Source organism: Staurois parvus, unplaced genomic scaffold (assembly GCF_062004578.1).
Source record: "Staurois parvus isolate SC_StPar_1 unplaced genomic scaffold, SC_StPar_1.0 ptg000557l, whole genome shotgun sequence".
Classification (NCBI taxonomy): domain Eukaryota; kingdom Metazoa; phylum Chordata; class Amphibia; order Anura; family Ranidae; genus Staurois; species Staurois parvus.
In genome coordinates, this window is record NW_028318353.1 from 112,199 (window position 1) to 128,958 (window position 16,760).

At 44.9% G+C, this 16,760-nt stretch overlaps 1 protein-coding gene across 3 annotated transcripts in view; it reads right to left on the bottom strand.

Annotated features, from left to right (window-relative positions):
• MINDY4 (MINDY lysine 48 deubiquitinase 4) overlaps positions 1-16,760 on the bottom strand; it is a 128,750-nt gene that overhangs the window by 38,281 nt on the left and 73,709 nt on the right. For all 3 annotated transcript variants that reach the window (XR_016315178.1, XM_089691242.1, XM_089691241.1), the window contains exons 8-10: positions 14,009-14,125; positions 11,567-11,646; positions 731-835 (exon numbers count right to left, since the gene is read on the bottom strand). Coding sequence is in view for 2 of the 3 variants with exons in the window: in XM_089691242.1 (XP_089547368.1) it covers positions 731-835; positions 11,567-11,646; positions 14,009-14,125 (302 nt within the window). In the remaining variant the exon portion in view is untranslated. The remainder of the gene's footprint in view (positions 1-730; positions 836-11,566; positions 11,647-14,008; positions 14,126-16,760) is intronic.

Sequence of the window (16,760 nt, forward strand, 5' to 3'; positions counted from 1 at the left end):
AAGCATGGGGGTGGTAACATCATGCTTTGGCGGTGCTTTTCTGCGAAGGGGACAGGACGACTGCACTGTATTAAGGAGAGGATGAATGGGGCCATTTATTGTGAGATTTTGAGCAACAACCTCCTTCCCTCAGTCAGAGCATTGAAGATGGGTCGTGGCTGGGTCTTCCAACATGACAACGACCCGAAGCACACAGCCAGGAGAACCAAGGAGTGGCTCCGTAAGAAGCATATCAAGGTTCTGGAGTGGCCAAGCCAGTCTCCAGACCTAAATCCAATAGAACATCTTTGGAGGGAGCTGAAACTCCGTGTTGCTCAGCGACAGCCCTGAAACCTGACAGATCTAGAGGAGATCTGTGTGGAGGAGGGGGCCAAAATCCCTGTTGCAGTGCAAACCTGGTCAAGATCTACAGGAAACGTTTGACCTCTGTAATTGCAAACAAAGACTTCTGTACCAAATATTAACACTGATTTTCTCAGGTGTTCAAATACTTCTGTTCAGCCGTGCAAGACAAATACATTCTTTACAAATCATACAATGTGATTTCCTGAATTTTTTTTTAAATTCTGTCTCTCAGAGTGGGAATGCACCTACAATGTGAATGTCAGACCCCTCCATGATTTTTAAGTGGGAGAACGTGCAAAATCGCAGGGTGTTCAAATACTTCTGTTCCTCACTGTATATATTTTACATACTTGTAAAGTAAATAGGTACCCTCAGACCTACTTACAAAGTGACAACTGCTTGCTTACAGTCTCCAGCACGCCATAAGATGTCAGCGATGGCTGTGTACAGGCAGCTTGTTCGAAGGGTATCTGAAGGACGCAATGCCCACCTAGAAACAGAAATACAGTGTCAATAAAACAAAAATTGTGCACAGGTGGGCAGTAGAAATCACAAGACCTCCTAGATATACATTGCTCAATAAAAATGAAAGGAACACTTTGAAAACCCATCAGATCTCAAATGGGAGAAAATCTCCTGCTGGATCTCTATACTGATATGGACGGGGTAATGTGTTAGGAACGTAAGGACGCCCCATCGTTTGTTGGAAATGAAAATTATCAATCTACAGAGGACCGAATTCAAAGACACCCCGAAAATCAAAATGAAAAAATGATGCAGTAGGCGAGTCCATTTTGCTAAAATTTCATTGCAGCAACTCAGAATGGTCCTCAGTAGTTTGTATGGCCCCCACGTGCTTGTATGCATGCCTGACAACGTCAGGGCATGCTCCTATTGAGACCATGGATGGTGTCCTGGGGTATTTCCTCCCATATCTGAACCAGGGCATCAGTGAGCTCCTGGACAGTCTGAGGTGCAACCTGGTGGCGTCCGATGGACCGAAACATGACATCCCAGAGGTGTTCTATTGGATTTAGGTCAGACGAGCGTGGGGGCCATTCAATGGTATCAATTCCTTCATCCTCCAGGAACTGCCTGCATACTTTCGCCACATGAGGCCAGGCATTGTTGTGCACTAGGAGGAACCCAGGACCCACTTCACCAGCGTAGGGTCTGACAAAGGGTCCGAGGATTTTATCCCAATACCTAATGGCAGTCAGGGTACCAATATCTAGCCTGTAGAGGTCTGTGCGTCCCTCCATGATTATGCCTCCCCAGACCATCACTGACCCAACACCAAAACGGTCATGCTGAACCATGTTAGAGGCAGCAAAACGTTCTCCATGGTTTCTCCAGAGCCTTTCATGTCTGTCACATGTGCTCAGGGTGAACCTGCTCTCATCTGTGAAAAGCACAGGGCACCAGTGGTGGACCTTCCAATTCTGGTGTTCAATGCCAAATGCCAGTTGAGCTCTATGGTGCCGGGCAGTGAGCACAGGGTCCATTAGAGGACGTCGGGCCCTCAGGCCACCCTCATGAAGTCTCTTTCTGATTGTTTGGTCAGACACATTCACACCAGTGGCCTCCTGGAGGTCATTTTGTAGGGCTCTGGCAGTGCTTGTCCTGTTCCTCCTTGCACAAAGGAGCAGATACCGGTCCTGCTGATGGGTTAAGGACCTTCTACAGCCCTGTCCAGCTCTCCTAGAGTAACTGCCTGTCTCCTGGAATCTCCTCCATGCTCTTGAGCAAACCTTCTGGCAATGGCACACATTGATGTGATATCCTGGAGGAGCTGGACTGCCTGTGCAACCTCTGTAGGGTCCAGGTATCATCTCATGCTACCAGTAGTGACACTGACCCTAGTCAAATGCAAAACTAGTGAAAAACAGTCCAAAAAGATGAGTAGGGAAAAAAATGTCAGTGGCCTCCACCTGTAAAACCATTTCTGTTTTGGGGGTCTCACTGTTGCCCATCTAGTGCACCTGTTGTTAATTTCATTAACACCAAAGCAGCTGAAACTGATTAACAACCCCCTCTGCTACTTACCTGACCAGATCAATATACCAGGAGTTTCACTGTCTTGATGTTAGACTCGGATTAAAAAGTGTTCCTGTAATTTTTTTGAGTAGTTTTTTCTTAATTTTGGATGGAGTGCGGAAGGGATAAAAACTCAGGTTTTTGTTGTTATCTGGCACTATATTAGAGAGATTTTCCAGTACTTCCTGTTCTACGGGTAACGGTTTACTGGACAGGAAATGAAGGAAAATCTGCAACAAGGGCACAGACAGAAATAAAAATTATTTTATTTAGTATAGTAAAAGAAGGTTATGACCCCTTGTCAGACTTTTGTGTCCCTGTTGCAGACTTTCACTTGCTTCCTGGCTGATGAAATTGCAGCAGAAGGGGAAATCTCTCTTAAAGTGTTACTAAACCCCGGACCCTGCATTCACTATATCTGGTCTCCCAGGACCCTGCATTCACTATATCCGCTCTCCCCGGACCCTGCATTCACTATATCCGCTCTCCCCGGACCCTGCATTCACTATATCCGCTCTCCCTGGACCCTGCATTCACTAAATCTGGTCTCCCAGGACCCTGCATTCACTATATCCGCTCTCCCTGGACCCTGCATTCACTATATCTGGTCTCCCCGGACCCTGCATTCACTATATCCGCTCTCCCCGGACCCTGCATTCACTAAATCTGCTCTCCCAGGACCCTGCATTCACTATATCCGCTCTCCCAGGACCCTGCATTCACTATATCTGTTCTCCCCGGACCCTGCATTCACTATATCTGTTCTCCCCGGACCCTGCATTCACTATATCCGCTCTCCCCGGACCCTGCATTCACTATATCCGGTCTCACCGGACCCTGCATTCACTGAATCTGGTCTCCCAAGACCCTGCATTCACTGAATCTGGTCTCCCAAGACCCTGCATTCACTATATCCGTTCTCCCAGGATGCTGCATTCACTATATCTGGTCTCCCCGGACCCTGCATTCACTATATCTGGTCTCCCCGGACCCCGCATTCACTATATCTGGTCTCCCCGGACCCCGCATTCACTATATCTGGTCTCCCCGGACCCCGCATTCACTATATCTGGTCTCCCCGGACCCTGCATTCACTATATCCGGTCTCCCCTGACCCTGCATTCACTATATCTGGTCTCCCTGGACCCTGCATTCACTATATCCGCTCTCCCTGCACCCTGCATTCACTATATCCGGTCTCCCCGGACCCTGCATTCACTATATCCAGTCTCCCCGGACCCTGCATTCACTATATCCACTCTCCCCGGACCCTGCATTCACTATATCCGGTCTCCCCGGACCCTGCATTCACTATATCCGGTCCCCCCGGACCCTGCATTCACTATATCCACTCTCCCCGGACCCTGCATTCACTAAATCTGGTCTACCACTGTACACACAACATGGAAATGCAAATATTTTAGTAAATATAAACTGCTAAATAACTTTTCTCATCAGCAGTTAGAGCAGTCTTGTGACTTCAGCTGAATACCGGTTAAAGATTGTAGAAGACAGGATCAAACAGACTTTTTACACAATGCAGAGGATTAACCCCTAGGTTCAACAATGAGTATAGCAAGCATGCTTTACTGCATCTACAGACTGATTTTGTTGTTGTGGGTTTAGTAACACCTTAAGCTTCGTACACACAATGAGAATATCAGACGAATGATTGTCCACTGCTTGTTTACATGCTAATCTCGTACCGAGGTTACAAAAGTTACGAAAATTCTCATAAGACAGAATACAACTTTGGAAGTGATGTCATGTTTTGTATTGTATTGTATTGTAATGTATTCTTTGTTTTGAAGCATGCGTGGTCTTGGTCACTTGATTTTTTACAGATGAATACTGTACTGATTAACCACTTGCCTACCGGGCACTTATACCCCCTTATTTACCAGGCCAATTTTCAGCTTTCAGCGCTGCCGCACTTTGATTGACAATTGCGCGGTCATGCAACATTGTACCCATATGAAATTTTGATAATTTTTTTTCTCACAAATAGAGCTTTCTTTTGGTGGTATTTAATCGCCACTGGGCGCTTTACTTTTTGCGCTATAAATAAAAAAAGTGCAAAAAATTTGAAAAAAAACCCCAAAATTTTCTTTGTTTCTATTATAAAATTTTTCAAACAGGTATTTTTTCTCCTTCACTGATGTGCGTTGATGAGGCAGCACTGATGGGCACTGATAGGCGGCACTGATGGGCACTGATAGGCAGCACTAAAGGGCACTGATAGGCAGTACTAATGAGGTGGCACGGATAGGCGGCACTGATAGACAGCACTAATGAGGTGTCACGGATAGGCGGCACTAATATGCAGCACTGATAGGCGGCACTGATAGGCGACACTGATTATGGGTACTGATAGACGGCACTGACTGGCATCACTGCTGGGCACTGACTGGCGGCACTGACTGGCACAACCCCTGGGCACTGACTGGCAGCACTGGTGGGCTGCACTGGTGGGTGGCACTGGTGGGCGGCACTGGTGGGTGGGCACAGGTGGGTGGCACTGGTGGGTGGGCACAGGTGGGTGGCACTTCTGGGCACAGGTAGGTGGCACTTCTGGGCACAGGTGTGTGACACTGCAGAGTGGCACAGGTGGGTGCACTGCTGGGCACAGGTGGGTGCACTGCTGGGCAGAGGTGGGTGATCTGCTGGGCAGAGGTGGGCGGAGCTAGTGGGCGCACTGCTGGGCACAGGTGGGCGGAACTTGCGGGTGGCACTGCTGGGCACCGATCATCAGGGCACTGATCATCAGTGTCCTGATGATCGGTGCCGATCCCCGCTCTGACAACTGCCGTTTCTCGGCAGTACTTTCCTCACGATCTGACAGCGTGAGGAAAGTGCAGCCGAGAACCGGCACTTGCATTTCCCTCTGATCAGCGTGTCATTGGACACCGCTGATCACGTGGTAAAAGGCCGCTGGGATCGGCCTTTTACCACATCACGTGATCAGCTGTGTCCGTAGGACACAGCGATCACGGAGATCGCCGGGTGCGCGCCCCCTGGGGCGCACAGGAGAGCGCGTTCCGGGGGGACGTCATATGACGTCCACTCAGAACTGGCCGGCCGCAGTGAAGCCGTCATTCGGCTATCTGCGGTCGGCAACTAGTTAAACAAAAATCCTTCGTTCTGGTATTTTATGAGAACAAATTTCGATCTTGTCCTTTTGGATAATTTTTGCATGAACTGTCGTGATCGGCTCTCGAAATCTGTATACTAACGATCAGATTATCGGATGATCATGCAGAAAGCGGTATTTTTCGTCCGATTATCTCATCGTGCGTACGAGGCGTTACGGAACCCTAATGAGCGGTAAAAAAATGAAAGCAGTTAAAATTTTAACCCATGCCATCCAAGAGTGTTTGCCTTGACACGCACTTTAAAGTGTATGTAATGTTAAAATTTAAAAGCTGGGGTTACATCCCTCTGTCTCTCATAGCCAATATTTGACATCATTAGCACCACCTCAGATATCGGGTGATCCAGCCAGTCCCCAACTCACTCAAGGGCTTACTGCTCGAGTGACTACACTAAGCACAGAAGCAGATCTGTGCCAGTAGTCAGACTGCAACCTTTACTCTGCTCTGGGATACATAGGACACATGGATGTGTAGCGTGCCTGTAGTCCCGTTGCTAGCCAGTGACATTACAGACCGACACCCAATGGCAGTCTGAGGGAGAGTGGAAAGCAAGGTTCAGAAAGTCACAATAGGGATCATAATTTTCTGCATTATGGCGCTGGCCAGGTCCTGTAGATGTAACCTTGCCTCCCATCCAGCAGAGTTGGAGAAGAGGTGCTTGCGGTCACATGACAGCTAAATGAAACTGATAGGTATTTAGTAGCTTTTTGACTCAATGGATTGATCTTTCAAATAATGCAAAGTGTATATCCACTTGAGCGCCATAAGGTGATACCCCCTTCACGATCAGGTCATTTTTGCCTATTTAGCACTGAGCGGCCTCAACTGGCAATTGTGCGATCATGCAATGTTGTACCCAAACGAAACTTACATCATTTTTTTTTTACACAAATAGAGCTTTCTTTTGGTGGTATTTGATCACCTCTGGGTTTTTTACTTTTTATTATATAAACGAAAAAAAGACTGAAATTTCTGTGAGTGTGGTCTTCCCCCCCCCCCCCCAGTCTTTGCTTTTGCTGTGTCTTATCTCTAGTCTCTCTTTTTTTTTTTTCTTTTTCATCCCCCACATCTCTTCTAATATTCTGCTAAAACTTTGTGATTAGTACTGCTTGGACCTTGAAGAAGGGGACATTCCCCGAAAGCTTGTCCTCAAAATTGTATGTTAGTGCAAATAAAAAAAGTATCACGTCAGTACTCAGTTGTTTCTGTCTGAAAAAAACAAACACTTTTTTTTAACTTTCAGCTATAGAACATATCAAATAAAAAATAACATTTCCTCAGAAATTTAGGCCAAAATGTATTCTGCTACATGTCTTTGGTAAAACAAAAAAGGTACCGTATTTGCCGGCGTATAAGACGACCCCCCTACTTTTCCTGCTAAAATGTAGTGTTTGGGCTATACTCGCCGTATAAGACTACCCCTCTTCCAATGCACACCAGTGGGAGGAATAGTGCCCCATCATCGGTGTCAGTGGGAGGAATAGTGCCCCATCATTGGTGTCAGTGGGAGGAATAGTGCCCCATCATTGGTGTCAGTGGGAGGAATAGTGCCCCATCATCGGTGTCAGTGGGAGGAATAGTGCCCCATCATTGGTGTCAGTGGGAGGAATAGTGCCCCATCATTGGTGTCAGTGGGAGGAATAGTGCCCCATCATTGGTATCAGTGGGGGGAATAGTGCCCCATCATTGGTGTCAGTGGGAGGAATAGTGCCCCATCATTGGTATCAGTGGGGGGAATAGTGCCCCATCATCGGTGTCAGTGGAAGGAATAGTGCCCCATCATTGGTATTAGTGGCAGGAATAGAGCCTCATCATTGGTGTCAGTGGGAGGAATAGTGCCCCATCATCGGTGTCAGTGGGAGGAATAGTGCCCCATCATTGGCATTAGTGGCAGGAATAGTGCCCCATCATTAGTATCAGTGGGAGGAATAGTGACCCATCATTGGTATCAGTGGCGGGAATAGTGCCCCATCATTGGTATCAGTGGGGGGAATAGTGCCCCATCATTGGTATCAGTGGGGGGAATAGTGCCCCATCATTGGTATCAGTGGGGGGAATAGTGCCCCATCATTGGTATCAGTGGCAGGAATAGTGACCCATCATTGGTATCAGTGGCGGGAATAGTGCCCCATCATTGGTATCAGTGGGGGGAATAGTGCCCCATCATTGGTGTCAGTGGGAGGAATAGTGTCCCAACATTGGTGTTAGTGGGGGGTGGAATAGTGCCCCATCATTGGTGTCAGTGGGGGGTGGAATAGTGCCCCATCATTGGTGTCAGTGGGAGGAATAGTGCCCCATCATTGGTGTCAGTGGGAGGAATAGTGCCCCATCATTGCTGTCAGTGGGAGGAATAGTGCCCCATCATTGGTGTCAGTGGGAGGAATAGTGCCCCATCATTGGTATCAGTGGGGGGAATAGTGCCCCATCATCGGTGTCAGTGGAAGGAATAGTGCCCCATCATTGGTATTAGTGGCAGGAATAGAGCCTCATCATTGGTGTCAGTGGGAGGAATAGTGCCCCATCATCGGTGTCAGTGGGAGGAATAGTGCCCCATCATTGGCATTAGTGGCAGGAATAGTGCCCCATCATTAGTATCAGTGGGAGGAATAGTGACCCATCATTGGTATCAGTGGCGGGAATAGTGCCCCATCATTGGTATCAGTGGGGGGAATAGTGCCCCATCATTGGTATCAGTGGGGGGAATAGTGCCCCATCATTGGTATCAGTGGGGGGAATAGTGCCCCATCATTGGTATCAGTGGCAGGAATAGTGACCCATCATTGGTATCAGTGGCGGGAATAGTGCCCCATCATTGGTATCAGTGGGGGGAATAGTGCCCCATCATTGGTGTCAGTGGGAAGAATAGTGTCCCAACATTGGTGTTAGTGGGGGGTGGAATAGTGCCCCATCATTGGTGTCAGTGGGGGGTGGAATAGTGCCCCATCATTGGTGTCAGTGGGGGGGGGAATAGTGCCCCATCGTTGGTGTCAGTGGGGGGGGGGGAATAGTGCCCCATCGTTGGTGTCAGTGGGAGGAATAGTGCCCCATCATTGGCATTAGTGGCAGGAATAGTGCCCCATCATTAGTATCAGTGGGGGGAATAGGTGCCCCATCATTGGTGTCAGTGGGAGGAATAGTGTCCCATCATTGGTGTCAGTGGGAGGAATAGTGCCCCATCATTGGTGTCAGTGGGAGGAATAGTGCCCCATCATTGGTATCAGTGGGGGGAATAGTGCCCCATCATTGGTGTCAGTGGGGGGAATAGTGTCCCAACATTGGTGTTAGTGGGGGGTGGAATAGTGCCCCATCATTGGTGTCAGTGGGGGGTGGAATAGTGCCCCATCATTGGTGTCAGTGGGGGGGGGGGAATAGTGCCCCATCGTTGGTGTCAGTGGGGGGGAGGAATAGTGCCCCATCGTTGGTGTCAGTGCGAGGAATAGTGCCCTATCATTGGTGTCAGTGGGAGGAATAGTGCTCCATCATTGGTATCAGTGACACCAATGATGGGGCACTATTCCTCCCACTGACACCAATGACACTTGCTGACCCTGTTCTAGTATGGTGCTGCTGCAGCCAGCATATGTGGTTGCAGCAGCACCTCTACACTGAACACTTACCTGCTGCTCCTGCACTCGATTTTCGCGGGGCCGCTCGGCTCCGCCCCCTCGCCGGTGATTGGCCGCCTGTCTGCCTTTCCTGAGCTACAGTTCTGGCGGACAATCACCGGTGAGGAGGCGGAGCCGAGCAGCCGCGCGAACATCCAGTGGTCGAACTGAAGGAGCAGCCGCGCTTCCTGGACCAGATTGTCGTGGGACCGGAGCTAGGTAAGAAACAGCCCCCGTTGGAAGGGGGGGGCGGCGGTGGCACCGCGCCGTCCCCCTAAAAAGTGTCAGTATACCGGCGTATAAGATGACCCCCGACTTTTGAGAAGATTTTCAAGGGGTAAAAAGTCGTCTTATACGCCGGAAAATACGGTATATTAATTGGTTTGTGTGAAAGTTATAGCACCTACAAACTTACATATACACAATTTTTATTTATTTATTTTATACTATTAATGGCGGTAATCAGCAGCTTATAGCGGGACTGTGATAGTGCAGCAGCAATCTGACACTAACTGAGACTGGGTGGGAACTGACAATGACATCACCAGTGACATTAATGCAGTGATCAGTGATAATACTATACACTGTCACTGTACTAATGACACTGACTGGGAAGGTAAACACCTCCTGCGCTCAGGGACCCAGATCGGTAGAGGGCCGATGGACCAATACTATTGGAGAGTATGGGAATTCGTCCAGGACCGATCAAAGGCTGTGCAGCTCTAATGCAAACCTGGAGAAGCGCAATACAAACTGTAGTGAAGAACAAAAGACAGAGAGCACCAACCTTGCGCATTACCTCAGTAAACAATTAATTGATTTAGGAGATATACTCGCAAACGTAGTAATAAAACAAGCATGTAAAGTCCAAAATCGAACCACACGATAAGGAGACACGTGCGCATTCCATCGGAAGGGGAGACTCTCAGAGTGACGCTGATACGTTTCAGAATGAATGAATCAGAGCTCTGATGAAGAAGGAACCCCCCTTTGAAACACGTCTGCGTCACCCTTCCGATGGGATGCACACGTGTCTCCTTATCGTGTGGTTTGATTTTGGATCTTACATGCTTGTTTTTACTACGTTTGTGAGTTTATCTATAGTTTTAAAACAAAAAGGGAAACTTTTCTATTTTCCAAAATGTTCGGTCTTTTTTCTTTTTTTTTGTCTAAAAAAATATAAACATATATATATAATAGTAATAAAAAAGGTTATTAAAAGCACAACTCCAGGCACACACAAAAATAAATAAATAAAAAAAAAATAATATATATATATTTTTTTTGTGCCTGGAGTTGTGCTTTAATAACCTTTTTTATTAATATTATATATCTATATATAGATATATAATATATTAATAAAACAGGGATGCACACGTGTCTCCTTATCGTGTGGTTTGATTTTGGATCTTACATGCTTGTTTTTACTACGTTTGTGAGTTTATCTTCTGAATCAATTAATTGTTTAGGCTAGGTTCACATCTGTGCGGGTGGTGCCACTGCGGATACGCACGAAAATCCGTGCAGTCACACCACCCATACAGAGAAATGCGTACCCGTGGGTGGGTGCCATTGGTTCTAATGGCACGCCGCCCGCATTGGAAAACGCAACTGCACTGGGAACCGAGGTTCAGGTGCGGGCTGCATTTTTGGAAGAAGTGCAGGGACTTCTTCCCTGCGTATCACGGGCATGGGAGTCCATTCAAATGAATGGGCTCTTGTGCCTGTACAAAACGCAGCCCGCACGGCCGCATATGTGTGAACCGGGGCTTACTGAGGAAATGCGCAAAGTTGGTGCGCTCTGTCTTTTGTTCTCCACTACTGACTGGGAAAGGGTTAACATCTCGGGGTAATCAAGGGGTTAAGTGTGTGCCTAACAAGTGTTAATGCGTGTAATGTATGCTGCTTTTTACTAAACCTCTTTGTTCCTTATCACCTTTTTCCAGCAGAAAAAAAAAACAGATCGTTTCCTCTGTACAGAGGCTGTGATTAGACACAGCCGGTTAGCAGGTTCCAACCATGAATCATTGGCCGGGACCTGCTGACAAAATCCCGCTGTGTCCAAACACAGTGGGAGATGGCAGGCGGCGGGAGAGCACGCACGCACCCTGTACCCAAAAGAGGCCAGTGATGTACAGGTATATCACTGTGCCTGTACAGGCCGGCCGTCCACAGTGCATTGTGGGTGGGCAGTCCTTAAGTGGATATTATGGTATAGTCTGCTTGTGAATTGTAGACTTCACAGATGCTTTAATACAGTTCACAGATGACATCATATTCATATGCAATATATTTTTCTAACCAAAATTACATTTTTACCTGGTAACAAGTAAACTGTACAACCCAAACTTTAATAATTAAGCACCTTTTACCATTTCTTCCAAAATGTACATAACAAAATGTACAATGACGTCCTTTATCTTTTACCTGATATCAGAATCTCTCCCAAACAATAGGTGTTTTAACAAACAAGCCTGAACTGCAGCCAAAACTCCGCAGGGGCCCCCCTGAAAGAGAGAAAGCACTTTATTTTCACACTACACAACCCTCTGTGTATGACCTATGATGCTGCTACATTACCAAAGCTCCGTGTTTTAACCACCCCAATATCAGCAGGTTTGTGGCTAAAAATGAGATCACCTTTGGGTGTCCACTTTCCAAACGGGTGATTTCAGGGGGTTTTGTGCTAATCTGGAATTTTTGCTTTTTGTTTTAAAACAAAAAGGGAAAATGTTCTATTTTCAAAACGTTCGGTCTTTTTTTTTTTGTTTAAAAATATATATATATATATATATATATATATATAGACACACACACACACACACACACACAGTATATATATATATATATATATATATATATATATATATATATATATATATAATTTTTTTTTTTTTTAAACAAAAAGAAAAAAGACCAAGCGTTCTGAAAAACGAAAAGTTTCCCTTTTTGTAATATATATATATAAATAGTAATAAAAAAGGTTATTAAAAGCACAACTCCAGGCACACAAAAAAAAAAAAAAAATATATATATATATAAAAAAATATAAAATATATATATATATTTATTTTTTATTTTTTTTTCTTCTTTTGTGCCTGGAGTTGTGCTTTAATAACCTTTTTTATTAATATTATATATATATATATATATATATATATATATATATATATATATATATATATATATATATATATATATATATATATATATATATATATATTACAAGAAGGGAAACTTTTCAAAATGTTTGGTCTTTCTTCTTGTTTTTTTGTTAATATATATATATATATATATATATATATATTAATAAAAAAGGTTATAAAATCACAACTCCAGGCACAAAAAAAAAACAAAATTGCCCTTGCAGTGGGCCCCCTCATTTTAGCACGAATTTAGAAAGCCACATACATTGTTTAACATATATTCATATATTTATATCCTATTCATAGAATAGTTTTCACTTCAAAATATTATTTTTATGTAAAAAATATAATACTTTTATTCCTCAATAAACACCTCATAAAAAAAATCACTGTTAGCTCCAGACAGAAGCCAGCCGTATTTGTGTGCTTAAACCGCGAACAATATTTATTCGTCCATTTAATATTACATACATAAAAGTATGATAGAGTAAAATATCGATGTTATAACATGCATGCAGTCATTCCACCAGATCTGTGTGTGAAAACATTCAGGACTCAGTTACATATGCTTGCATTACAAGTGCTGCAACGCCATTCATGTTGATTGGCACCTCAATGCACTAAGGCAACACCAATGCATTGCAGCACACTGCACCGTAATGCATGGCAACACACTATTGAGTGTTGCATTTGCAAATTCTGAGAAACATCCAGTTTGTGTGACATGTTGGTGTATTGGCAGGCCATTTCAAAAAGCAGTTTTAAACCCAAAGCCAAAAATGGAATATATTGCAGCTTACCAATCATTAAATGTGGTGGCCGCATTAGATTTCTTTATTTAGGCTTTTTTCCCCTCTGTTTTCACCTGGCGATTCGGCCAGTAACACACCTCCTGTATTAGAGCACCCCCACTCTGGATGAAGGAGCACAGGGCTCACAGCAGACAGCAGCATTATCAGTTTGGGAGGAGCGGGTGGGAAGTAGAGGGGGGAGGAGGGGGGGGAGGTGGTAGATAGGAGGTATGGGGGGGGGGGGTTAAGGGGGGTAGGGAAAATAATTGGAACAATATTTGTATTTTAAAAGTGTTAATGTTTTTTTTAAAGAATAAGTTTGTATAATTTGTTTGCTTGAAAATCAATAAATATTAAAAAAAATAAATAAATACACTAACCAGCTGAAAACAAACTCCAGATTACACGTTATAATCAGTTGCAGCAAACAGTTTTTATTTTCCTTTTGGGATAAAGGACTTGCATAAATAAATAAAAGCTGATCATTGTAAGCACCTCTGCCAGTGATAAATGTATTGTCTCATCCCTGAAAACGGATACATCTGGAAGAAAGCTTGTTCTTTTTGAAAAACAACAGACTTACTGGCAGGATCACCAGATGAAAATAGAAGAAAGAAAACCTAAAAAAGAAAACTAATGCAGCCATCACATCTAAGAATTAGTAAGCTGCAATAGAATACGTTTGCCTTTGGGTTTAATACAATGCCTGTTACCATGCAATAATACACAACACAAATGTAAATAAGCCTTTAGCTAACTGATAAGTAAAAGCTATAAAATTAGTAAATAATGCATCAGAATTAAAAATGCCATTCTTTAGGATTTTAAAAAAAAATGCTATTAAGTACTGTATATCTGACATGTATTTAGTAGTTTGCTGTGAGTTCAATAACAGCTACAGATAAAAATGGAACAAACCCTATGAAATGTACCTTTTTCTGCACAAAGCCGTACTTTAAATGTTCAATATTACTGAAGGTGAAGCTTTGAATCTTCCATTCTTCACTGAAGCAGCGCAAAGGAGATCCGAACAGCAGATTTTTTAGTTCCTACAATGCAGAATTCGGTAATGTTAACTACTTGCCTACCAGACACTTATACCCCCTTCCTGCCCAGGCCAATTTTCAGCTTTCAGCGCTGTCGCACTTTGAATGACAATTGCGCGGTCATGCAACATTGTACTCATTACATTTTTATCATTTTTTCTCACAAATAGAGCTTTCTTTTGGTGGTATTTACTCGCCGCTGAGTGTTTTATTTTTTGCGCTATAAACAAAAAAAGAGCAAAAAATTAAAAAAAAAAGTTTCTTTGTTTCTATTATAAAATTTTGTGAACATGTAATTTTTCTCCTTCACTGATATGATTTGATGAGGCTGCACTGATAGGCAGCACTAATGAGGTGGCACTGATAGGCAGCACTGATAGGCGGCACTGATAGGCAGCACTGATAGGCAGCACTAATAAGGTGGCACCGATAGGCAGCACTAATGAGGTGTCACGGATAGGCAGCACTAATGAGGTGTCACGGATAGGCAGCACTAATGAGGTGGCACGGATAGGCAGGACTGATGATGGGTACTGATAGTCAGCACTGATAGGTGGCACTGATAGGCAGCACTGATGATGGGTACTGATAGCCAGCACTGATAGGAGACATTGACTGGCGGCACTGCTGGGCACTGATTGGCAGCACTCCTGGGCTGCACTGCTGGGCACAGTTGGGTGGCACTCCTGGGCTGCACTGCTGGGCACAGTTGGGTGGCACTGCTGGGCACAGTTGGGCGGCACTGCTGGGTTGCACTGCTGGGCACCGATCATCAGTGCCCTGATGATCGGTGCCGATCCCTGCTCTGACAATGCTGGTTCTTGGCAGTACTTTCATCACGTTCTGACAGCATGAGGAAAGTGCAGCCAAGAACCAGCAATTGCATTTCACGGTGATCAGCGTGTCATTGGACACGCCTGATCACGTGGTAAAAGGCTGCTGTGATTGGACTTTTACCACATCACGTGATCAGCTGTGTCCATAGGATACATTAAAAATTAGTGTCTATACAGTTTAAAATCCAATAATACACTGGGGTTTATTTACTAAAGCTGGAGAGTGCAAAATTAGGCTCACGTCTGCACAGAAACCAATCAGATTCTGTGTTTTATTGCCAAAGCTTCATTGAACAAGCTGATGTTAGACTCCAATTGGTTTCTATGCAGACGTGAGGCTGATTTTGCACTTTACAGCTTTAGAAAATAAATCCCAGTCTTACCCTGCTCTGCACATGCTCAGTTGCTCTCCATTTTTAGGTACTGATGAATTTGTAGAGGCCAATCTGCTGACAGCCTGAAAGCGGAATTAAACCCTCCTATCCTTTACAGCCAAGGAGCTATTTCAGATAGATCTGCAACTGCCATTGTGCTGCACATGTGATCAGTTTATGACACCAGACACTCAGTCCCATGAAGACTGAGATTGAGCTCTGCAGTCATTTTTGCAGCAGTTCTTTTCTTATTATGGGTCACCATCCTGCATGTCGACAGAGCTCATGGTTATCAGACATTGTTTTCCCGGAAACTGTATATGCCGTCATAACCTTTGATACTGAACCTGGCGACACGGAAAATAAATTGGCAACTTCAGTCATAGAGGCACCAGCTAAGCGGCACCAACAATATGCCCTCTTTGAAGCTCAGTAAGCTCTGACAGGACTCTGTATTACTAGCAGCGCTTGCAGTGAATGAGGAAAGCGAGGCTTCCCACCTGTTAGCTAGGTGTCTCATCACACAGCGGAAGAAAAAGAATGTTACATCACTTCCACTTTCAATGTGAAACGTCGTCACTTTCACACCTGCAAATTAAGTAGTGTTTCCATTTTTTTGTCCAACCCATATATATATATATTTTTTTTTTCTTCATATCGGAAGGGGGGGTCATAGAAAAAAAAATATGCTGGAGTTCTACTTTATTGCATATTAGCACTCTGTAATTACTGTCCATATATTGTAGTCTATGTATTGTATGTATTTAGTATGGTAAAGTGGAGTTCCAGACGTTTTTGTGTCTATTAAAGGTCAGCCGCTACAAAAACTGTATCTGCTGACTTTTAATAAACACACACTTACCTGTCCCAGGTCCAGCGATGTTCTCACCCGCGCCGTCCCTTCTCTCCTTCTGTCCTCCACGGAGCCGGCATCTCAACTGTGGGAACCAAACTGTGACTGCTTGCATCTTCACGGCCTGGTGCCCACTGCACATGTGCGAGTCGTGCTGCGCCTCCTGATTGGTCCAGCGGTCTTCTGGGACCTGTGAAAGTTCCCAGAAGACTGCAGGAGGAAGGAGGAGGCTGAACTTCCGGCTCACTTTGTCGCGGCGAACTGAGCCGGAAGTGGGAGCGGGTACCTGTCAAAACCAGGTCCACACCCCCCTGCTCCACCCAACAGTTGCCAAATATGGCAGGATGGGTGGGAGGAGCCAAACAAGTGGAACTTCCACTTTTGGGCTGAACTCCGCTTTAAATACATATAACATTTACAATATATCTACAGCTGTATGTAGGCCTTAGACCAGTGATTGACAACGTATGAGCTATGGGGGGGCCTCAACTGCAGCTTCTGACATCACCAAAGGGCCGCACATAATGTTCGGAATATGTAATGCTTGACTGTCAGAGACTGCAGAACTAATAGAA